Raw genomic sequence first — 23846 nt, forward strand, 5'->3', positions numbered from 1 at the left:
TGCAAGTGTATTTAAACCGTGGTCAAACAACACGTTAGGGATTGCAGAGGTCAGAGTGAGAGTGATAATTCTAGCACAAGAGCCCATGGTTAACTCTAAACTGATTAGTTGTAAAGGCTTTCAACATGTCATTCATGGAGTTTTTGGGTTACCGTATTTTTTTGCGATATACTGCACACATGCAATTTTAAGACTTAGCATGTTTGGTACCCATTTAGTTAACGCAACCCCATATTCAATTTTCATGTATTGTATATAGCGTATTTGTTTGCACCAATATTCATTTTATTCGATATTTACTGAAAATGTGTCTGATAAACAGTCACGCAAATATTGTGCAACATACAGTCTCTGCTTCCACAAAATATATAATGTTCTGGGGGGGGGGGGGGGTAAGTAATTTTATGATGCAAAATGAAGTTTTAACTGTGTGCAAAAATTTAACAAAAATTTGCTCTAGAGCCAGACTGGTTAAAGAACATGCAAACCCAACATTTCAAGCTAATGGGGAAGCACCACACATGCACATGGATGTAGCACTTGGCAAAAAACTTAAGAGGGTCAAAGTGTTACTAAACCCATGACCCTTGCATTCACCTTTTGAAGTTCTGCACATCTTGAAGCACCCCATTTTAAAATGTAAAGAACAAATCTAATAGTTTAACATAACATAACATCCACATATGTAGGACACCCAATACTAGAGGTGATTTATTCTTCCAAAGCAAATACACCTTTGCACACTGGTACTGACTAGTATTCTCCCTCACTCAGCTAATCTGGCATCAGTGCTGACAAAGGAGAAAACAAAGATGCTGTGCAGGTGTCCAATGTTCTCCCTATCAACCAATGATGTCATTGGTTGTTAGGATGCCAGCAGCTAAGTTGTAATGGTGAATACCAAACCTGTGGCTTTGTGCAACTAAAAGGCAGGGTTGATCCACCTGCTGGCTTTTATGCAATTGTTGGGCACTTTTAGGCCAGCTTCACACTAATGCAGGGCGTAAGGCTTTCGTTTTACAAGAAAAAAATGCATGCACCTTTTCCAAAACGCATCTCCATGGAAACCTCATGGTCTTTTTGACCATGCAGTTTCTGTGCTGATATCATGCTGCAGGATGAGATGAGTGGGAGTGCTATTCATTTTGAATGGCACCCCCCAGCATCTCGCAAGAGAAATGGTTTGTGGTTGAAGCAGCAGGAATTACATCGATGCCCGCAGTGTGTGGGCTCGTGTGTACCTAGCCTTAGGCATTTTGCCAAGGCATCCCTGGAGGCACTGTAAGATAAGAAAAAAGGGTGCACAAGCCTTGCACATTATTCATACACACAAAACTTTTATTTGGAAGCAACAGATGTATTCTCATAAACGCCAAGTAAAAACAAGCATTTCATGACCCTCAATGGTCCAGAGTACTGTGCAAGTCCCATACACAGATGGACATTCAGAACATGCTGACGCATTTCGAGGGGGAATCCCCTCTTCCACATAGCCAATTACCTGAAGGCACCCTGGTTGAAAAAGGTTGCTTTACTGCATATACAGACTGATTCTACTGTTGTGGACTTAGTAACACTTCAAGGCAGAGGTCTCCAAACTGTCTAAACAAAGGGCCAGTTTACCATCCTTCAAACTTTAGGGGGGCCAGACTGTGCCCAGTGGGAGTGAACAATTTTCCATCTTTTGTTCACCATCATTGATGTGAGTTGGAGGAATAGTGTCTCCATTAGTGTCAGTAGAAGAAAAAGTGCCTGTCAATAGGAATGACAGTGCTCCATGGTTGATATCAAGCAGGAATTATGCCTCATTGTTAAGATCAGTGTGAGGAAAAATGCCTCAAGGGCCAGATATAGGCAAGCAAAGGGCCACACCCGCCCCAGGACTGCAGTTTGGAGACCACTGCTTTAAGGGCTCATTCACACCATCGTGCATAACATCAGTTTTCCTGCCTGCATTCTGAAAGGGCACAGCAAAATTAATTGTTTACTATGTGCCCTGTTCACACCACAGCATTAAGCTGGCCATACACACGTAGATTTTCAGACGGGAATATGCGTACAAGAATTCTTTGAACATTCGGTGAATGGACGAATGTCATTTGAAAATTGTCTTTTGCTTCTAACATTCAAGTTTAAAATTAATGTAATTTCTGAACGATAATCACATATACTGGCTGAAATTTTGTTTGATCGCAGAAAAGTAATCGGCCGATTTTTGGATCGTTAGTGGGTGAATTTGTTGGCTGTTTTTCGTGATTTTGACACATTTTTTTTAAAGCGGTTACGGTGGGAAAAAAAAAACGGCCGATTTTGACGATCGGCCGATTTTCACGGCAATGATGCGCAAATCGGCTGATCTTTTTACAGATTTAAAAAAAATGCGCACGAGCCGTGACCTGCAAGAAGAAGGAAAAGAAGACAAAGAAAAAGAACATTCGTATCTATTTGTGTCCATTTCGGATTCAGATGTTTCTATTCGGATATAAATGGACACAATGTTGCAACCTCAATACTTTTAAATGGCAAGAATAGTAGCGGTGTGTCCCTGCAGAGAGCTCCGCTATTATATTTGACATTTAAAAGTATAAAGGTTGCAACATTGTATCTATTTGTATCTGAATAGAAACATCTGAATCTGAAATGGATACAAATAGATACAATGTTGCAACTTTGCTATACTTTAAATGTCAACTATAACAGCGGAGCTCTCTGCAGGGAGACCGCTATTATATTTGCCGGCCGTAGACGGGACAAAAATCAGCCGATTTTTCTTTTTACCAATGGTGGTAACGTCAGCCCATTGAATGACCGATTTTTTTGTTTTAAAAAAAAAAAAAAAAAAGGCCGGTTTTCAACCCGTCTATGGCCTGCTTAAGCCTGCAGAATAATAATGACTAAATATGGAGGCCTGTGCGGCATCCTAGCTCTGATTTCTCCTCACACTCCACGAACTATACGATGTGGTACTCCCTGACAGAGAAAACTCCGCGCGCTCTCTCTCCCGCCCTCCGAAATACATCTCCCAGAAGCCTGTGCGGTCCCTCAGTCATCACCCCATGCAGCCAATCAGAGGTGCCCCCATCGGCCCTCTCCTCCCGCCCCGTGTTTTAGTGTTGCAGACCAGGCGCCATCTTGTCTCGGAGAAATAAACCGCCGCTGTTGTGTTGAAGGCGCCCTAAGAGGACAAGATGCTGTACCTGGAGGATTACCTGGAGAGTGAGTGGGGGAGTAGGGCGCCATGGCGGCGCGGGGAGCTCTGAGTGCGGTGGGATGCGGGCTCTTTGTACGTGGACGGGAGTGGCGCCGCCTAATAACCGCCCTCTGTGTCTCTCCCTCCCCTCCTGTCTCTCCGCAGTGATCGAGCAGCTTCCCATGGATCTGCGCGACAGGTTTACGGAAATGCGGGAGATGGACCTGCAGGTGCAGAGTACGTGAGCAGCTCAGCTCGTCAAGGCCGCCTGCTAAGCACGGACAGCCGGTGGTAGCGGAGGGCCGGCGCTCTAGTGCTCTATATCATTGTGTGACTAAGACGACGGGAGAGCCGCTGCCTGGGGTTACCGGCTTCCTGCTGGGCTGGTGCAATACTAGGCGTCAACAGCAGGGGGCAGCGGCGTGCCCTATTCATTGACATCAGTACAACCCTGCATAACATCCAGTACAAGCAGCAACCTTATGTGAACCCATCTGACATGCACATATCCTTCTATTAGGGCTCATAATCATCTGGCCACTGCAATCAGAGTTATGCTGGCCATAGACGGGGAGAAAACCGGACGGTTTTTTAACAAACGAAAAATCGATTGTTCAATAGGCCGACGTTACCATCAACAGTAAAAAAAACCAGCCGATTTTCTTCCCATCTACGGCCGGCATTTAATTACTTTTGTCCCTGCAGAGAGCCCCGCTATTATATTTGACATTAAAAAGTATTGCGATTGCAACATTGTATCTATTTGTATTTGGATACAGATGGTTTTTTCAGATACAAATAGATACATTGTTGCAACCGCAATACTTTTTAATGTCAAATATAATAGCGGACTGGAATTCTTATTCTTTTTCTGCTTCTTTCTCTTCTTCTTTCTCTTTCTCTTCTTCTGTCTCTTCTTCTTTCTCTTTCTCTTCTTTCTCTCTCTTCTTCTTTCTCTTTCTCTTCCTCTTCTTTCTCTCTCCTCTTCTTCTTTCTCTCTCCTCTTCTTCTTTCTCTTTCTCTTCCTCTTCTTTCTCTCTCCTCTTCTTCTTTCTCTCTCCTCTTCTTCTTTCTCTCTCCTCTTCTTCTTTCTCTCCCCTCTTCTTCTTTCTCTCCCCTCTTCTTCTTTCTCTCCCCTCTTCTTCTTTCTCTCCCCTCTTCTTCTTTCTCTCCCCTCTTCTTCTTTCTCTTCCTCTTCTTCTTTCTCTTCCTCTTCTTCTTTCTCTTCCTCTTTCTCTTCCTCTTTCTCTTCCTCTTCTTCTTTCTCTTCCTCTTCTTCTTTCTCTTCCTCTTCTTCTTTCTCTTCCTCTTCTTCTTTCCCTTCTTCCTCTTCTTCTTTCCCTTCTTCCTCTTCTTCTTTCCCTGCTTCCTCTTCTTCTTCTTTCTCTACTTCTCTTCTTCTTTCTCTTTTTTTTGCTTGCAGGTCACAGCTCATGCGCAGATTTTTTATCGGTAAAAAGATCGGCCGATTTGCCCATCATTGCTGTGAAAATCGGCCGATTTTTTTTCTCCAACTTTACCTATCAAAAAAATCTGACAAAATCCAGAAAAACGGCCAACTAATTAACCCATTAACGGTGCGAAAATCGGCCGATTTTTTTTTTTTTTTTTTTTTTTTTTTCGGCTGAAAAATTGCCCAATTTTCGACCCATCTATGGCCTGCATAAGGCTGCCTTCACACTGATCCATTTTTCACCCACCTTTTACGTTAAAACAAAAAGCAGAAGAAAAAGGTGACCATTTATTCCTCTGGAACTCTTCACACTGAACCATTGTGGGTCCAGTGTGTGTTTCAAAACCCTGCTTGCTGCATTTTGGTGTAGTTTAAAAAAGCTGCATCAAAAACGTACCTTCCATTCGAATCAATGGCAAATGTGGTAAAAATGCATCTGCGTTGCATTTTTGGTGCATGTTTTGAGCCACATATCCTTTTAAAAATGCATATGCACTTTTTCCACAGATTGGTGTGAAAGTAGCCTAAGGTTTCATTCACACAGCCATTAAAAAAAATACACCTGCGGTGCATTTTTGGTGTGTTTTTTCAGTCACATGTTCTTTTACAAATATGGCAGAAACGCATATGCAGTTTTTCCACTGATCAGCGTGAGAGTAGCCTAAGGCTTCATTCACATGGCCATAAAGAATTCTTATACAACGTTTTTTTAAGTACGGATCTGATCACAGCTACATTGTTTTCAATGAAGCCATTTACTCAGGTGTGTAAACATGCACTGCATTCAGATCCCTAGCACAGAATCCAAAAATCTGCATCCAAGAACACGCAATTGACGCATACAAATTACATTACATTACATTACATTGAGTTTATATAGCGCCAAAGGGTTTGCTCAGCGCTGTACAATAGAGGGGGGGACAATACATGAAACATTACAGCAGCTACGAACAGCACACGAGGGGTAAGAGGGCCCTACTCTTTCGAGCTTACAATCTGGGAGGGAGGGGGTAGTGGTACAGGAGGAAGTGGCTGTGGGGGATGGAGTGGTAGGAGGAATGAAGGAGAGCAGCAGTTAGGTGAGGGTGGGGTAGGCTTCCCTGAAGAGGTGGGTTTTCAGGGAGCGCCTGAAGGTGAGAAGGGAAGGTGACAGTCTGATAGATTGGGGTAGTGAGTTCCAGAGGATGGGGGAGGACCTGGAGAAGTCTTGCAGACGTGCGTGTGAGGAGGAGACCAGGGAGCAAGATAGAAGGAGGTCCTGTGAAGAGCGAAGGGTACGGGTAGGGTGGTACTTGGGAATCAGGTCGGTGAGGTAGTTAGGGGCAGTGTTGTGAATGGCTTTGTAGGTCAGAGTGAGTAGTTTGAATTTGATGCGTTGGGCGATAGGGAGCCAGTGGAGGGAGAGGCAGAGGGGGGTGGCAGAGGTGGAGCGGCTGGTGAGGTGGATGAGTCTGGCAGCTGAGTTCAGGATGGTCTGAAGCGGGGAGAGTTTGCACTGGGGTAGGCCGGTGAGGAGGGAGTTGCAGTAGTCAAGGCGTGAGATAATCAGGGAGTGCACAAGTAGTTTAGCGGTGTCTGGGGTAAGGAAGGTGCGTATTTTGGCGATATTGCGGAGGTGGAGCCTGCATGTGTTTGTCAGTGATTTGACATGAGGTTGGAAGGAGAGGTTAGAGTCCAGAATGACCCCAAGGACTTTGGCTTGCGGGGCGGGATTGATGGTGGTGATGTTAGTAGTGATGGATAGGATGGGGGGGGGGGGCGCGGGCAGGAGGGAAGACGAGAAGCTCGATTTTGGAGAGGTTGAGTTTGAGGAAATGGAGCGACATCCAGTCAGAGATGTCGTTTAGGAGGTGAGTGATGCGGGCGGAGAAAGTGGAGGTGAGGTGAGGGGTGGAGAGGTAAATTTGAGTGTCATCAGCATAGAGATGGTAGTTGAAGCCGTGGGAGTGTATGAGTTTGCCAAGGGAGGAGGTGTAGATGGAGAAGAGAAGGGGTCCAAGGACAGAGCCCTGGGGGACCCCAACAGAGAGGGGGAGGGAAGGGGAGGTGGCACCATTGTAGGAAACGCTGAAGGAGCGTCGGGATAGGTAAGAGGAGAACCAGGAGAGAGCGGTGTCTCTGATGCCAAGGGAGAATAGTTTATTAAGGAGGAGGGGGTGGTCAACTGTGTCGAAGGCCGCGGAGAGGTCCAGGAGGAGGAGGACAGAGTAGTCGCCTTTGGCTTTGGCGGTTAGTAGGTAGTTGGTGATTTTGAGGAGGGCAGTTTCGGTGGAGTGTAGGGGACGGAAGCCGGACTGTAGTGGATCAAGGAGGTTGTTGTCAGTTAGGTGGGCGCTTAGGCGGTTGTAGACTAAGCGCTCCAGGAGTTTGGAAGTGAGTGGCAGCAGGGAGATGGGTCTGAGGTTGTTTGGGTCAGAGGGGTCCAGGGAGGGCTTTTTGAGTATGGGGGTGATGTGCGCATGCTTTAGGGGGGAGGGGAATACGCCGGTAGAGAGGGAGAGATTGAAGATGTGGGTGAGGGAGCAGATGAGGGAAGAGGGGGGTGACTGGAGGAGTCGAGAGGGGATAGGGTCTAGGGGGCAGGTAGTGAGGCGGGCTTCAGAGAAGACCCTGGTGACTTCCTCAGTGGTAGCGGGGCTGAAGGAGTGCAGAGCTGGTGGGGTTACGGTAAGCGGGGTCTTGGGTGTGGAGGGGGGCAGTGCGGTTGCGAGGTCAGAGGAGGGAAGAGATGAGGGGGAGATAGGGGGGGGGAGGCTAGGTGGGGAGGTAGATTGCGAGTTGACTATGTCCTGACGGATTGCATCAATTTTATTGTGGAAATGAGTGGCAATCTCGTGGGCGGTGAGTGAGGTACTGAGTGGAGGAGGGGGGGGAGAGAGCAGGGAGTTGAAGGTGGAGAAGAGTCGGCGAGGGCAGGAGGAGAGGGTGTTAATCAGGTTTACGAAGTAGGCCTGCTTGGCGGCGTGGAGGGAGGAGGTGTAAGTGAGGAAGGCAGATTTGTAGAGGGAGAATGAACGGGGGGACCTGGTTTTGCGCCATAGTCTCTCCAGCGCACGACTGCGACGTTTGAGGCATTTAGTGTGGTCGTTCTGCCATGGTTGGAGCGGTCTGGGTTTGATGTTGCGTGTGGTTAGGGGTGCCAGAGAGTCTAGGGTAGCTGATAGTGAGTCGTTGTACGCGGTGGTGGCTAGGTCAGGACAAGACAGTGGAAGGATGCTGTCGTGTAGGCGGTCGGCAGCTGAGTGGAGGGGGGCCGGGTTCAGGTTGCGAAGGTTGCGGCTGGTGATGGTTTGGCGCTCTGGGGGGGGGGAGTTAGGGGAAGGGGAGATGGAGAACGTGAGGAGGTGGTGGTCGGAGAGAGGGAAGGGGGTGTTAGAGAACTGGTTGAGGGTACAGAGGTGGGAGAAGACGAGGTCCAGGGTGTTCCCAATGATGTGGGTGGAGGATTGAGTGTGCTGTGTGAGCGCGAAGGAGGAGGTTAGGTGGAGGAATTGGGAAGTAGCCGGGCTGTTGTCATTGATGGGGATATTGAAGTCCCCGAGGATGATGGTTGGTAGCTCAGAGGAGAGGAAGAAGGGAAGCCAGGCAGCGAAGTCATCCAGGAAGCGGGGTATGGATCCGGGAGGCCTGTAGATCACTGCGATCCTTAGGGGGGTGGGTGAGAAGAGCCGGATGCAGTGAGCCTCGAAGGAGGAGAAAGTTAGGGAGGGAGGATTAGGGAGGACCTGGAAGGTGCTCAGCGGTGATAGGAGCAGGCCGACCCCACCACCTTTGTGACCGCTCAGTCTTGGTGAATGGGACCAGACGAGACCTCCATAGGAGAGTGCCGCAGGGGAGGTGGAGTCAGTGGCCTGTACCCAGGTTTCGGTGATGGCTAGGAGGTTAAGGGAGCGGGAGATAGAGGTCATGGATGGCAGTAAGTTTGTTGCAGACCGAGCGGGCGTTCAGGAGTGCAACCGAGAGAGGGGGGATGGATGCGGGGAGAAGGGGCACAGATATGAGGTTGAGGGGGTTACGGCAGCTGGCGGGAGCAGGGGGGTCCCTAGAGGAGGGGTGAGGTGGCGAGGGGCCAGGGTTCGGGGAGATGTCCCCAAATATATACAAATGCATGCATACATGTTTGTAAGAACGTAAATTAGGTCTAAACAAAGGGGAAAAATAAATTATGCACACGTACGCGTTTATAAGCGTTTAAATGCATCTATATGCAAGTATTTTACTGATCATTAAAGGAGAAATACAGCCAAAGCTCTTTTGGCTGTACTTCTCCTGTGGGTCATAGGAGTGCAGTTCGTTCTGCACTCCTGTGACCCATTTTCAGGCAACAGCGGGCTGAAGCGGGCTGCATGGGGTGCACAATCCATATTGTATACATCAGGGCAAACAAGTCTCAAGATCATAACCATCTGAACACACAAACATATGGGTCACATTTGTGTTTGTAAAATACATGCACACTCGCTGATAGATTGCCAGATGCACTAGAAGAACAAGTAATATGGTGTCAAGGAGTGTTTGAATAGAACTAAAGGCTAAACTTTGTTTTTAAATTTTGGATAGAGCAAGAGAGGGTTATTACCCATGATATTTTTTTGCCATCTGTGTCCCATTGAGGAGATTTCCCTTTCCTTTCTGTCCCATAGCCAAGTCAAGAAATCTCTTGTCACCAGAATCAGTGTCCCAAATGGAGGAGTCCTCTCTTGGGGCATAATAAAATTTGGGATTTTCTTTTACTTCCATTGCCAATGATAATAGTAAACTAGTGTGGATCTCCGTAACGGGCACAGCAAGAAAACCTGACAGGTCCTAATGCTTCTCTACTTTGTCCAAAACTTAACAAAAAAATTTGATATGGTTTAATATGGCTAATTATTTCAGTTACATAAATATGCCATTTAATATACTGTAGTAGCATTAGCCGCATACAGCATGTGGTGCTGTGTTCCACAGCAGTATGAGCAATTTCCCACCTGTCCCCGGAGCTAAACAGAGTTGGGCTGAGTGCTTCTTTGCTATTCGGGAGAAGTCTTGTATTTTTAATCAATGAGCCAAAGGCTTCTTCTAATTGGCTGATGTGGGGAGGCTGGCAGATGACACCTTGAAATCAACCACGGCCAATCAGATGATGCCTTGTGGAAATCCAACTCTGTTTAGTTCCAGCAGCAGATGTAAAGTCACTCTTGGTGCTGCAGAATACTATCTGCATACTGTATGTAGCTACAGTATATTACAGTTCATACAGTGGCTGCATAATTATGTAATGGAAATAATTTGTTTGGGCCAGCTTGGCCCAAACAAACTAAGACATATTGAACTACATTAAAGAGTATACTATAAACCAGGGCTTAACAAATCCCAGGCGCCAGAACGCAGTGGCGACTAGAAATTGTCCTGTGTCCACACACTGCCTCCCACTGACTTCAATGCAAAATCACAATCCATTGACTTCAATGCAAACACGCCTCCCATTGACTTTAATGCAAACACGCCTCCCATTGACTTCAATGCAAACACGCCTCCCATTGACTTAAACGCAAACACCCCTCCCATTGACTTCAATGCAAATACGCCTCCCATTGACTTTAATGCAAACACGCCTCCCATTGACTTCAATGCAAACACGCCTCCCATTGACTTAAACGCAAACACCCCTCCCATTGACTTCAATGCAAATACGCTTCATATTGACTTTATTGCAAAAACGTCTGTCAAAAGCAATCCTATGTGAACATTTATTTTCGCATGCCATTCTGTTCTATCACTTGCAAGTCTGGAACACACCACTACAAACAAAGGCCCTCTGCGTAACGGCTCTCAAAACACAATGTGGTTCCTATTGAACCACCTCTATAGGAACACATAATCGCTAGCCTGTCATGCAAATCTGTTAGTTTGAAAATGCATCCAGAATGGCATATGTGTGAACCAGGGCGGCTCCATTCGCACCTGGGCATTTTGGGATCACGGCAGAATCTTAACGCGTAGGTTCGGGTGCCATTATTTTCAGTGCCACCTAAAGTGAAGCTTGTCACCCAAAAGCTGTCTTGACCTGGGTGCTGACAACCCACACTATGCTAATAGAAAACAGAAAAAAAACTGGCTCTGAACTTTTTTAGCTGGCTCCTAGATTCAAAGCAAATTTGTCTCTTACCTCCCAGTTGCAGGAGTTGGCTCTCCACAGTTGTGAGCCACTGTACATATAACTTTTTGAATATTCCAAAAGAAGAACAGGAGAGCCTTTTACCATAAAAGTCCATTTTGATGTATTAAAGCCATGCAATGCAAAAAGGTCAGTCAGGTGCCAGGAAAGCCCCAATGTGTTTCACTCCACACAAGAGCTTAGTCATAGTGTAGGTCAAGCCAAAACTTTTTTTTTTTCTTAGATTTTGTTACCTGTGCAGGGTTAGAACCCCAGTTAGATTTACTGCTATCCAGGGCTCTATCTGACAATCTTTCCTTTCCTTTACTTGCTGCGCTGCTGATGTTATACTAGCAGCGAGGGAAGCTTCAACAGCAGCACAGACTGAAATAAAAATGCTTTTCTTTGATAGAGTAAGAGAGGTTAGAGCTTTTGTCAGAATTCAAAGATGGAATTTAGTTAAACTCCCTACATCTGTAATCTGACCATTTACTAGTACAATTTTGTTTGAAAAGTTTCATTTTAAGGACATTTGTTTTCTAATGGTTAGTGGGGTTAAATCAATGTTAATGATTTTTATTTTTGTTCAGGAAAGTGCATTCGGTCCAAAATTGATTGTTGAAAGCAAACTTTAAGTACATTTACTAAGATATTCATCAAGTCATTGAATGTACTGATGAACATTTTCATACGAATGGCCATGCCCTATGTTGTGCAGGTAGCTGGATCTTCACTGTAGAAATCTTCAATGCAGGTATACCTTTTCTCTTCTTGTCTCTGAACTTCCAGCACTGCAAGGTATAACAGTGTTGGGTTTTCAGACAGAACAGCAGTACAGATGGTCTGGGGGTGACACACTGCTGCCTTTTCCCCTTTCACAGATCATATTACATGCAGTATAATCGGTGAGACAGATTTCACAATGGAGGAAAGGGTGAGCATGTCCCTGTCGGATGATCTGTACTGCTGTTCTGCTTGGAGACCCCAAGCTGTTAACCATTGCAGTACCAGAAGTTCAAAAACGGGAAGAGGACAGGCATCCTTGCAGTAAAGATTTCATCAGAATCCAGCTGATTTCACAAGGTGGGACATACTTCATTATAGATAAGAGTGATGTGACTAAAGCTGGAGGGATTATTTTTTTTAGTTGCTTGGTGTTGGACTGTAAAGAAATGTGTAACTATAGATGGCCATAGATAAATAGAATTTTGAATGAAAAGTCTTATGCTGAAAATTCATGCAAAAATTCTCAGAACATTTGAATGTCGCTTGAAAGATTTCATTTGATTTTGGAATTAATGGAATTTTGGAATTAATGGACTTTGCCGAACAAAATAAAAACACATACACTGTTAGAAATTCATTTTAGAAATATTTTCCATCCTGCTCCTTCAAATTTTCTCACCACTGCAGTCAGAAATGGAGAAACGTGCCCACTAATGATTAGAAAAACGGACTTTCCTGGAACATTCTTTTCTTAAGTATTTTTTGTTTGAAACTCTACCCATTCATGGTCAGCTGAAAGTTTTATTAAAGGCAATTTTTTTTAATAACAAACATGTTATACTTACTTGCAGTAAGCAGCCCCAATCCTTCTCTTCCTGGGTCCCCCGCCAGTGCTCCTCGACCCTCCCTCCTGCCGAGTGCCCTCAGAGCAATCAACTTGCTATGGGGACACCCAAGTAGGCTCTCTCCCGAGCCACTACTCTGCATGTTTATTCACACACAGAGCTGTGGCTAGGCCCCGCCCCCTCTCTTTCCTCATTGGCTCACTGGCTGTGATTGACAGTGGCTCCCACTGCTGTCTTTGCCAATGAGGAGGGAGAATCATCAGAGACGAGGCTCATTGGTGGATCACGATTGGTATGTATGGAGGCTGGGGGACTGCTGCACACAGAAGGTTTTTTTTACCTTCATGCATAGAATGTATGAAGGTAAAAATGTTGAGCCTTTACAACCACTTTACGATAGGAAAGAAGAGAAAATAAACATTTTACAGAATCAATCTAAATACGTTCAGTACAATTTTGGTGTGACTGAGAGCAAATGTTTGGATACGGTCCAATCATATATATTCAAAATCTTTCATGTTAGCTAGTTCCTCACATTGTACAGCTGTTAGGGATGTAGACAAAGTAGACAAACAAGAGTAGATCTGAATGACTGAAGATCTTTTTTCCAAAAGTGGGAAATAAGTACTTATTCACTGTATAAGAGCCACATTTCTCAGTCCCAGAACTGTGCCACACTTGTGCTCCATCTGTCGTGACAGAGAGGACTTGCCTCCCATTCACAGATCCTAGTGGCTGGATGATGCAGCTGTGCTGAATTCAAAAGGCAACAGATTGCTGCAAGGGGAGGAGCCTTGCGATTTAGGTGTGGGGAATGTGACCGTGTTTGATATTGCACCCTAAATTTGAGTGTAACATGAAACATGGTTGCAAAGTTAGGCTTGGCCTGTTACTGGCTACCCTTGCACGCTCAATGATTGTCACTGATAAAGTTACATCTTAGCACCCATATGAATTTGTCTACTTCTTGATCAACTTTTCATTATATTTATAATGTAGATGCAATGGACCAGTTAGAACAGCGAGTTGGAGAATTTTTTTCTAATGCCAAGAAGAACAAACCTGAATGGAGGGAAGAACAAATGACGGCTATTAAAAAAGTAAGCTGTAGGTTATATGTTGCGAAAGAGACTTTTGCAGTAGGCTGGGTACCTGCAAATTGCTGAAATGGAACTAAACCCAACGATTTAACGGTTTCCCAAAACAATTACATTCAAGGCATGCCGTGAATGATAACTATCACATTTGCTGGAGCATGTTACTCTATATACGGGTGCAGTAACAAAAGGTGAAACTGTTCTTTAAAATGTACTTGTTTTGCAGGTAATGTAAGTTTGTATTTGAAGTTGTTACTGATGATATCCAGGTGTTAGACATTAAAATTGAAACACTGCATGATTTGCAAGTGTGAAAGTGACTGCATATTTCAATGTTGAAAGAAGTGATGTAACACTCTTTTGCTTCTGCTGTGTGATGAGACACCTAGCTAATAGGTGGGAAGCCTCACTTTCGTCATTCACTGCTTGCGCTGCTAGTAATACGGAGTCCTGTCAGAGCTTACTGAGCTTCAAGGAGGGCAAATTGTTGGTGCCCACTTAGCTGGTGCCTCTGTGACTGAAGTTGCTAATTATTTGCCATGTCGGAAGGTACAGTTTCAACGGTTATGACAGCATATACAATATCTGGGAAAACATTGTCTGATAGACACAGTTGATATGGGCAACTGGCAGAAAGAGACAAAAGGGCAGGATTATGACCTGGAATATGAAAACTGCTGCAAAAGTGACTGCAGTGCTCAATCTCAGTCTTCATGGGATTTCCATAGTGTTTCTATGTTTTTTTTGTCTAACCCCTGTACTTAATGACACTGCTTTTTGGGTGCCTTGGAACTTGTATTTATTGAGGTCATCATTTACTATTTAAAGAATAACTATAGTCTTTGTATTTTTTTATTTGCATGTGAAAGAGATTTTCAGTGTTTGTGTATTCAAATCTTTATATGCATAGCTTCTCCTGTGTGTGTGTGTGAGGGCAGCCTTATTTGCTCAGTAAATTTGTAAGTAGCTTCTTGGTTGAGCCCTGTTAAAACTTTCTCACTGAGCACCTACTAGAGTCTTTCTGACTGAAAACAATAGACTATCTACAGTCTTTGTAAAACTTATGCAGTACTCATTGTTAGTTTGAATCCGGCCATAGATAATCTGAATCTCGGCCAATTCAGCAGGGACATCTGATTGTAACCAATTCGATCCATCAATTGACTTGGTTACAACCAGCCTGTCAGATTTCTAGCATGCAATTATTGCCAACAGCTATAGCCACTAGCAATATTCAATGTGTTTTCCCGAGTCATCTTCTAGGACAGCTCACTTGAGAGATAGGCTCCTCCCAGGAAACACCCGCTCCACCTTTTTCCTCTATAAGTAGCCTCTCTCCCAGGGGACCCTCAGTATTAGTGTTTCCTCAGGCCAGGAGTGAGCTACGCCCGTTTTGTTATTTTTCTAGGGCCACCTGGCGAGGTACAGAGGCCCCCTGGCTGAGGCCCCCCTTTCCTCCTTTTCTAAGCAAGGCAGGGGCCTTGTGAGGGGGCTTCAGTCAGGTCCCCTTCGTGTAAACCCCTCTGGGATGGGGGTGACAGACCCCAAATGGTCCTAGCGGGGCTCTCCAGGGGGGCAGAGCCCGCTACGCCGACCTGGGCAGGATTGCCTTTCCCTTGGGCTGAGGTGAGCTTACCTTTTCCGGGATCTCTGCAGCATGGACGGTGGTCGGGAGGACGCCGGAGTCGCGTCATTTCCGGGCGCCGGGAAGTGACGTCACTTCCGGCGCAGGAACAGGAAGCGGCGCTGCCGCCATGTGGGCTATGGGCGGCGGGCCGTAGAACTCGCCCACACCACGGCCGCTTCTTCCACCGGCGGCCGTGAGAGGGAGGCCGGCGCATGAGGACCCCAGGGAGAGGGCGGAGCCCGCTAAGCCCTGCAAAACAGCCGCACCAAGGGGGAGTTCGCGGCAAGGATGGAGGCAGATCTGTCAAGGCTGGGGGAGGCCTGCAGCAGGTAAGGGCCTTTTTGGCTGCCACAACCACCCCGCCCGCCCTCTCATTCCCCCCTGCCCTTCTTCCCTACACTACCTAGGGGCTTTCTGGGTGCTGGGGGGCCACGTAGGGGCCCCAAGGGGGCTGCACGGCGGATGGGCGCCCTATGTTCCTCATCCCCAGGTGGGCCCACAGGGGGGTGGCACAGAGGCTTGGTGGTTAGCATGTCTGCCTTGCAGTGAATGGGTTGTGGGTTTGATTCCCGACTATGACACCTCCTGCATGCTTTGCATGGTTTGCATGCTCTCCCTGTACATGCATTGATTTCTAAGAGTCCGGGTCCCGCCCAGGACAAAGCCCCAACCAGGCACCTCAGGGAGATGACCTGGAGGAGGAACAACCGGATCTCTCCCTCCATGACCAGCTGTATGCAGGTCTTAAAAAAAAAAAAAAAAAAAAAAAAAAAGGGAAGAGCGGCCACGCAGTCCATGCGTATTCTACTTTATGGTCCTCCATCAGAAGGGAATGGGAAGAGCCGGAAAAGGAGGCTCTTTCCCAAATACCTCAAGTGGGGATTCCCATTCAAGGAAGAAGATGCTGCACCGTGGGGACAGCATTCCGTGTGGCTCAGAGAGAAGCAACTTAGTCTATCACTGCAAAAAGGCCCAGGTTCAAACCCAGGCTCAGGCACAAAATCTACTCTTAACTTGCCCAAGGCCAAATGCTCCTCTTTCTAGAACAAGGCGCCTCGGCGGGAGAGATCCAGGAGTCGCTGCCGGTCTTAGGGGAAACTGTGGCTTTCACTGCAGACGCATCGATGGAAGCTATTTGATTTACAAGCAAAAGTCTACTGCGCTTGTAAATTCTGCCAGAAGAGCTATCTGGTTAGAATCTTGGCAGGGGGATCTTGCCTCTAAATACGACAAAAGGAGACTAGGCACAGGCTGGGGATCAAGGATTAGTCAAGGGGAATGGAAGACTTCCTCTTCAACCCCAACCAGAATAGATCCAGGAACCGGTCCAAGTGACCGGAGGAGCCAAGTGGGAGGAAGGCTGGGACACTTCCACATACAGTGGCTAAAAATCACTCGGAACACTTTATCTTAGATGCATTCCGAATGGCTACAGAATAGAGTTCTCAAGACCCCCCCCCCCCCCCCCCCCTTAAAGGTTCTTCGCAACACCCCTGCCAAAGGACAGGGGAAAAGCGGACATGTTAGTAGACCTGGATGGGATGCTCGGGCAGAATGTAATTTGCCAGCTGGAGGAGGAAGAGAGGGGGAGTGGTTTTCTACTCCCATTTCTTCCTTAGAAGGAAGGCGTTGGGAACCTGCGGAATGATACTCAACCTGAAAAAGGGGAACGAGTTCGTGGGACCAAAAACAAAAAAAAAAAAAAAAAAAAAAAAGTTTTGCAAGGAGACCATACACACAGTGAACAGAACTACTGCCACCAGGGCGTATTTGTGGCTTAGATGGATTTGAAGGACACATATCTGCATGTCCCGATAAGGGAGGAATCAGAGAAGTTTCTCAGGGTTGCGCTGGAAGGCGCAGGGGCAACAATTCTATTTCAGTTCAACGGAGGCAGCATGCAGGGGCGTGCATCTGTAATCCCAGCCCCTTTGGTGGCAGAGACTCTCAGACTGTTTGAGTCCAGGAGTTCTGGTCTCTCCTGAGCCATAGTGGTTGGCGCGTCTGCCTTGCGGTGTATGGGTTGTGGGTTCGGTCCCCGACCGTGGCGCCCCCTGCATGGAGTTTGAGTGTTCGCCCGCGCTTGCAGGGGTTTCCTCTGGGTACTCCCATTTTCATGCACTCCCCTCCGGTCTGTCATCAGCTCCAAGGATATTCACCAATGTCCGAGCAGAACCGCTACTTTTATTTGCAAATACAGAGAGGGGTGTGGAATCCCACGTACGGTGCACAAATTCCTTCCCAGAGTACTTGGGATGGCTAATCAATAGGGGGGGAATATCCCAGCTAATACCTCCCAGAAGGATCACGTATCTGAGGTATGCCCTGGATTCCAAGAATACCTGCTTATACCTAACGGGGGATGGCGACCTGCACGGATGGGCAGCACAGTGGCTAAATGGTTAGCACTTCCGCCTGACAGTACTCGGGTCGTTGGTTCAAATCCCAGCCACAGCACCACCTGCCTGGAGTTTGCATGTTCTCCCTGTGACTGCGTGGGTTTCCTCCCACACTCCGAAGACATGCTGGTAGGTTAATTGGCCCTAGTATGCCAGTGCTGCAATGAGGTTAGTGGGGCGCATGACAGCTGCCATACCCGGAGTGCAATTGGCACAGTTTCACTCCAGAATACTGCAGGACCATGTCCTCTCCCACTGGGATGGCAGCCAAGCAGCCTTAGATTCCAGGATCCGCCTCACACGCATGAGGAATTCGCTAAAGGGGGGGGGGGGAGAACATCCACACCTTAGAGGCTGGGAGAAAATGGCTGCAGGTCAGCCCGGAAAGAATCACCACAGATGTGAGTATGTCTGAGTGGGGTGCTCACATGGAAGACCGCCTGGCCCAGGGCAGGTGGGACGCGAAAATCTTGGACAGATCATCAAACTACAAGGAATTGTTGGCTTTCCAGGGTACGAGAGGGGAAGGAAGTTCAGATCTTATCCGACAACACAACGGTTGTCACGTACTTAAACAGATAGGGGGGGCACGAGGGCCCCGAGACTGATGGATCTGGCAGAAACCCTCCTGAGCTGGGCAGAGACAAACCTAGAGTCCATCATAGCAGCGCATCTGAAAGGATATCTCAAACAGTTGGCGGACCAAATGAGCCGGAGAGTGGTCACTCAGACAGAGTGGTGCCTCAGCCGTACAGCATTCAATCAAACCTGCGCCAGATGGGGCACTCCCTCCGCGGATCTCTTCACCAACAGCCAAAATACAAAACTGGGGAGGTACTGCAGCCTGCAGAAGGACCCCAGGAGTGCAGGGAGAGATGCATTAGCCCCGCATTGGGAGGGAGACCTTCTCTATGGGTTTCCTCCGTTCAGACTGTTGCCGGAAGTGATGCAGAAGATTCAGTCATCCCAAGCCAAAGTCATCCTGATTGTACCGTTTTGGCCCAAAGGGCCATGGTTTGCCCAGCTGAAGGAAGTAAGCTCAACGGACCCATGGATGATACCGCCCTCACACGATTTACGGGGGGCAAGGGGAGGTGCTACACCCTCACCCAGGAGAACTCTCCCTAGCAGCGTGGCTTCTGAGTGGGACAGGCTAGCCAGGAAAGGCCTGTCAGAGAAAGTGGTCGCCACCATCTTAGACAGAAGGAAGAAATCGACAAACACCGTATATGATTAACTTGGAAGAAGTTCTCCGCCTGGAAAGATAGGAATGGGTCGCCAGGGGCTCCCATCTTACATACAGCATGGGAATTCCTCCAAGCCGGGGTAGATAAGAACCTGGCTGCAAATTCCCTTAAGGTGCAGGTAGCAGCACTATCAAACTTTCTGGAATTAGGATTGGCGGCAGACCCATTAGTAATCAGGTCCCTGAGAGCTATCTCTAGGCGCCGAGTCCTGCCCATGCCGAAGCACCCTACATGGGACCTGGGCACAGTTCTGACGAGTTTTTTCAGCAAGAACCTTTTTGAGCCTTTGGAGGTGTGCTCCTTTAGACTTTTTGACTCCTAAAACCATCCTGCTTGTAGCAATTACGTCTGCCCGCAGAGTCAGCGAACTGCAAGATCTGTTGGTAATAGAACCATACTGCACTAGCCTGCGGGACAGAACCATCCTCCGCACGGATCCGGCGTTTCTACCTAAGGTTGCGTCACATTCTCATAAGTCGCAGGAAGAAATAATACCATCCCTGGAGGGAGACTACAGCAGAATTGATGATCCAAGGAAGGGGGACAGTGCCTCCAAAGGCACCATCACAAGATGGGTAGGAGAGGCCATTTCTGAAGGTTATAGAGCTGCGTCTGTCACCACCGGCCAGCCTAAAGGCGCATTCGACCAGGGCCACCGCAGCCACCTGGGCGGAAAAGGCGGGGGCCTCCCCTGGACAGATCTGCAATGCCGCAACATGGTCCAGTTTCGCCACCTTCGCTAGACACTCCAGATTTGACCTAATCGGCAGCAAGGACCAGGTGTTCGGCAGGAAGGTCCTACGAACAAAGGGCCCACCCTAGAGCATGTATTTCTATTCTACTCCTCTCAAGTGAGCTGTCCTAGAAGATGACTCGGGAAAACGCAGTTATTTACCTGTTAACTGTATTTCCAGGAATCTTCTAGGACAGCGTAACTCCCTCCCGATTGCTGTGTGATTATGTACTAGGGTTTCGTCATGCTTGAAATCGTCATTGTTTCTCTACTACCATTTTTATGCTTTCTCCTAGGCCTTCGGTCATATTCTTATACTGAGGGTCCCCTGGGAGAGAGGCTACTTATAGAGGAAAAAGGTGGAGCGGGTGTTTCCTGGGAGGAGCCTATCTCTCAAGTGAGCTGTCCTAGAAGATTCCTGGAAATACAGTTAACAGGTAAATAACTGCGTTTTTCTGGCAGGGATGGCTCCCCCTCCCCCCTCCTCCCCGTCATGAGAACAAAATAGCTTCATGGGAGGGGTTCCCCTATCAACACAGTCAAGCAAATCAAGCAATTTTCATCATCTATGGCCTGCATGCGACTGTGACCGAGACTGCCTCAGCCTTTAGGTCACTCAAGGGGGCATATTTTTATTTCTTGCAAGAAACAGGCATTTTTTTACTGAATAATGTAAATTGTAAATTTTTCGACGATGGATCCGCTTATGCACAGATCAGGTCACAAGATCTTGCTCCACCTACATGCAGCGTGGTGGGAATGTACAGATTTTCTTCCGGTGCATTATTGTGCTTAATGGTTAAACATAAAACAAAGTATACATACAAGTACCTCTGAACTTGCTACTATGTAATTGCCATTTGACTCTATCTAAATTATTCATTAATTACAGGATTATTTTAAAGCCTTGGAAGATGCAGATGAGAAAGTGCAGCTAGCAAATCAAATTTATGATTTGGTAAGCAGAAATTGTAGTTCAGTTTTTCTTACATTTTTGTGTTTTGATTGAAAACAAAGTAGTGAATCCTCATAATGCTAATTTTAAATCAAAACTAATTACCAAACAAAGCTTTTGATTTATGCAACAATTAAGCTTGCATTTTTTGTAAAATTATGTCTGTCAGTTTGAGGAGCAAACCAGTTGCTACCTGTCCTTGGCTTGCATGGTAGAATGCTTTCTCATTTGTTTTCATACTGAGTTGATATATTTTCATCTGTGTGTATGTTTGGGTTTTTTTGGATACTATTATTTCCATTTTTGAATGCATTAAAAGAAACCTTGATCTTGCCTAAAAGTCAATAGAAGTGAAAATCTGCAGATTCTGGTAAAGTTCAGACATCTAATTGTATTTTATACCGAACTGAATGGGTGGGATTTACTAAAACTGGTGCAGCTGCGCATAGTACCCAATCAGCTTATAACTTTAGTTTGTTCAATTAGGCTTCGACAATAAAAACCTGGAAGCTGATTTGTTACAGTGCACATCTGCACCAGATTTTGCGCGCTCCACTTTTAGTAAATCTCCCCCTATATGTATAAGTAATTTGAAAAATGTAAATTTGCTGTTTGTAATGTTTAATAGGTAGACCGTCATTTGAGAAAACTTGACCAAGAACTGGCAAAATTTAAGATGGAACTGGAGGCTGATAATGCTGGCATTACTGAAATATTGGAAAGAAGTGGGTGCACATTTTCATTCATTAAAATATTACTTAAAATACTTTTTTGTCAATTTTCACAGGGGAGTGGAAATTTTTTTTAAATTACTTGTCCAAGGACTAAATCGGGGTCCCAATCTACTTGTCCTGATAAAAATGTTTTAACCAAAACCATATTTAAATCTGAAGTGCTTTTAGGAATGTCTAGGGCTTTTAAAAATAAAAGGAGCTTTATGGTGACTTAAACTTTTAATACTTTTAACATTGTGCCGTTTATCTCATGCTTGCTTCCCTTGCTCAGCAGAAGCGTGTCTGTTGCACGAGTAAGTGAGGCACGGGCCACAATGAGAAAAAAAATACGTTATTCCTCAGGTTACTCTCGCACACGGAAACACTTGGGTGCTCAGTACAAGCACATGCTGAACAGCCAAATCAGCCTCCGGTGTCCCCTCCATTAAATAATCACACAAACGCACATGTTTAAAAAATCACTTTAGGCCTGATGACTACATAAAACCCTCAAAACATATTTTTGGAAAGCGGGCACCCTAGAAAAGAAAATAGTAGTAGTTCCAATATTTTATGCCACACGATATGACCGCAAAGTTCTCGGAAACGCAAAACTTCAGTAAAAAACATTAGGGCACGAGAACGCAATAAAATTACTCAATTTTTTGGTAAAATAAAAAAGATAAGGTTGCACCGAATAATTAGATGCCCAACATGTCAAACCTTAAATTTGTATGCACCTGTGAAATGGCTATAAACTTCAGTACCCTATATTTTCTATAGGCGACACTTTAAAGGCCCCCTATAGGTCATCAGTTTAGCGTTATGGAGGAGGTTGGTGCTACATAGTTACATAGTTAGTCTGGCTGAAAAAAGACAAAAGTCCATCCAGTTCCACCATAGAAAAAAAAAGTTATAATCCTATACCCACAGTTGATCCAGAGGAAGGTATAAAAAAACCCCCAGCAAAGCACGATCCAAGTTGCTCCTGCAGGGAAAGAAATTCCTTCCTGATCCCCCGAGAGGCAATCAGATATTCCCTGGATCAACTTTACCTATAAATGATAGTATCCAGTTATAAATATATGCTCAAAATATTGCTCTCATTCCCATGTGCATGACGATTTGAAACGTCTATTACAATTGCATTTTCATTGCATAGGAGCCCCGACATGTGCATTTGTACATGTGTCTGTGTGGGGGGATTCTATGTGCTTGGATGTAACTTTTTTTTTTGTTTTTTGTACCATAAAAAAATATATTTTTACTTAAAAGAGAGTTTTTTTTCCCATTTATACTTGCCTAGATGGATGCAGCATCTCTTCCCTGCCAGCTCTAAGTGGGAGAACTCAGCGATCACATGATCGCTGAGTTCTCACAGCCGCTCTGAGCAGAGAGTGGTGACTATCAGTCACCGCTGTCTGCTCTACCCCCCTGCGTTCACTGGAGCGCTGGGCTGTGGAGGGGGAGGGAGCAGGTGGCTCAGGCTCTCAGCAGATCACAAAATGTCCCCAATGTGATGAATATTTTGTGACAGATTCCCTTTAATGAAACATCCAGGGTCTAAAAGACCCTGCATGTCTTCCCTGTGGTCCTCTATTACATTCATTCCCAGCCTCACTGGCCGGGGACAATGTCAGTGGGGACCCGGAAGTGCCATAATACATGTCGCTTTCTGGTTCAGGAACAAGAAGGGGAGGCAAGCGGTGCATGGCACTTTCTCGGCATGTGTGGAAGCAATCCACTTGATAAACAAAATAAATACCAGCCCAGTGCCGGGAACTACAGGCGATGCAAATTACGCATCCCTGTTTCCAGTACATGGCATTGTGGGCTTCATAAATGAGCCCTATGAAAGAACAGATCTTGTTGCCTAAATCAACTGATCATATTTGCCTCTGGTGCCATTGCAGTATTGGATAAGAAAAAGATACTCTGGTTGCTATGGAAAATGGGAACGGTTCTCCCTCTGACCTTCCAGTACATGAATGCTTGTGAGAAATGATTGTCCATGGCATTGATTGCCTGTGTGATGCACATTTCTCCTTTTACGCTGTTGGGTGACAAACAATCAGTCATTCTCCTCTTGCTCTTTCTTTTAGTGCCCACACATGACTTGGGTTACAGAGTAAATTGCGAGGTATACAGTAATTCCAGTCTGCCTTTCCTTACAGTTTAAGGTTATGCCCACCTATCCTATCTTGCAGAAGCAATATTGTTCTGTTTTAGATGTAGATTCCTCCTCGTGTTTTATTTTGGCATCATTTTATCTATTCTGTCTAAGTAGCATCCTTGTCTCAAACAGTATGTGAGTTTTAGGTACAGGAAGTCTATTTTTTTATAAAAATATAAATATAATAAAATAATAGCCATGTTATACATGCCTGCTCTGTGCAATAGGATTGCACAGAGCAGCCCCGATCCCCCTCTTCTGGCATCCCCTGCCAGCAATTTTGGCTCCTCTCCCCTCTGAGTGCCCCCTCAGCAAGCCACTTGTGCAGGTGTGCTTAGCAGGGGGTGATGAGAGAAAAGATGCATCTGGTCACAGCACTGGATTGAGAGAACACTCAGGAGTGTTTAGTGGAGGGAAAAACGTGGTAAAACATTTTTTACCTTACTGCGGGGAATGACATAAAGTAAAAAAAAATCTGACTTCAGAAACACTTTCAATTCAAAGCCAAAGGAGAACATTATCTATAAATAATGTATATCCTGGGAAGTA

The 23846-nt window shown here is 46.0% G+C and overlaps 1 protein-coding gene across 1 annotated transcript in view; it reads left to right on the forward strand.

Annotated features, from left to right (window-relative positions):
- Window positions 1–3060: 3060 nt before the first annotated feature.
- ING3 (inhibitor of growth family member 3) overlaps window positions 3061–23846 on the forward strand; it is a 28188-nt gene continuing 7402 nt past the window's right edge. The window contains exons 1-5 of the mRNA XM_089672108.1: window positions 3061–3216; window positions 3356–3427; window positions 13353–13453; window positions 20349–20414; window positions 21040–21136. Coding sequence (XP_089528234.1) covers window positions 3189–3216; window positions 3356–3427; window positions 13353–13453; window positions 20349–20414; window positions 21040–21136 — 364 coding nt within the window. The 5' untranslated portion in view covers window positions 3061–3188. The remainder of the gene's footprint in view (window positions 3217–3355; window positions 3428–13352; window positions 13454–20348; window positions 20415–21039; window positions 21137–23846) is intronic.

The sequence above is a fragment of the Staurois parvus genome, unplaced genomic scaffold (genome assembly GCF_062004578.1).
Source record: "Staurois parvus isolate SC_StPar_1 unplaced genomic scaffold, SC_StPar_1.0 ptg000120l, whole genome shotgun sequence".
NCBI lineage: Eukaryota > Metazoa > Chordata > Amphibia > Anura > Ranidae > Staurois > Staurois parvus.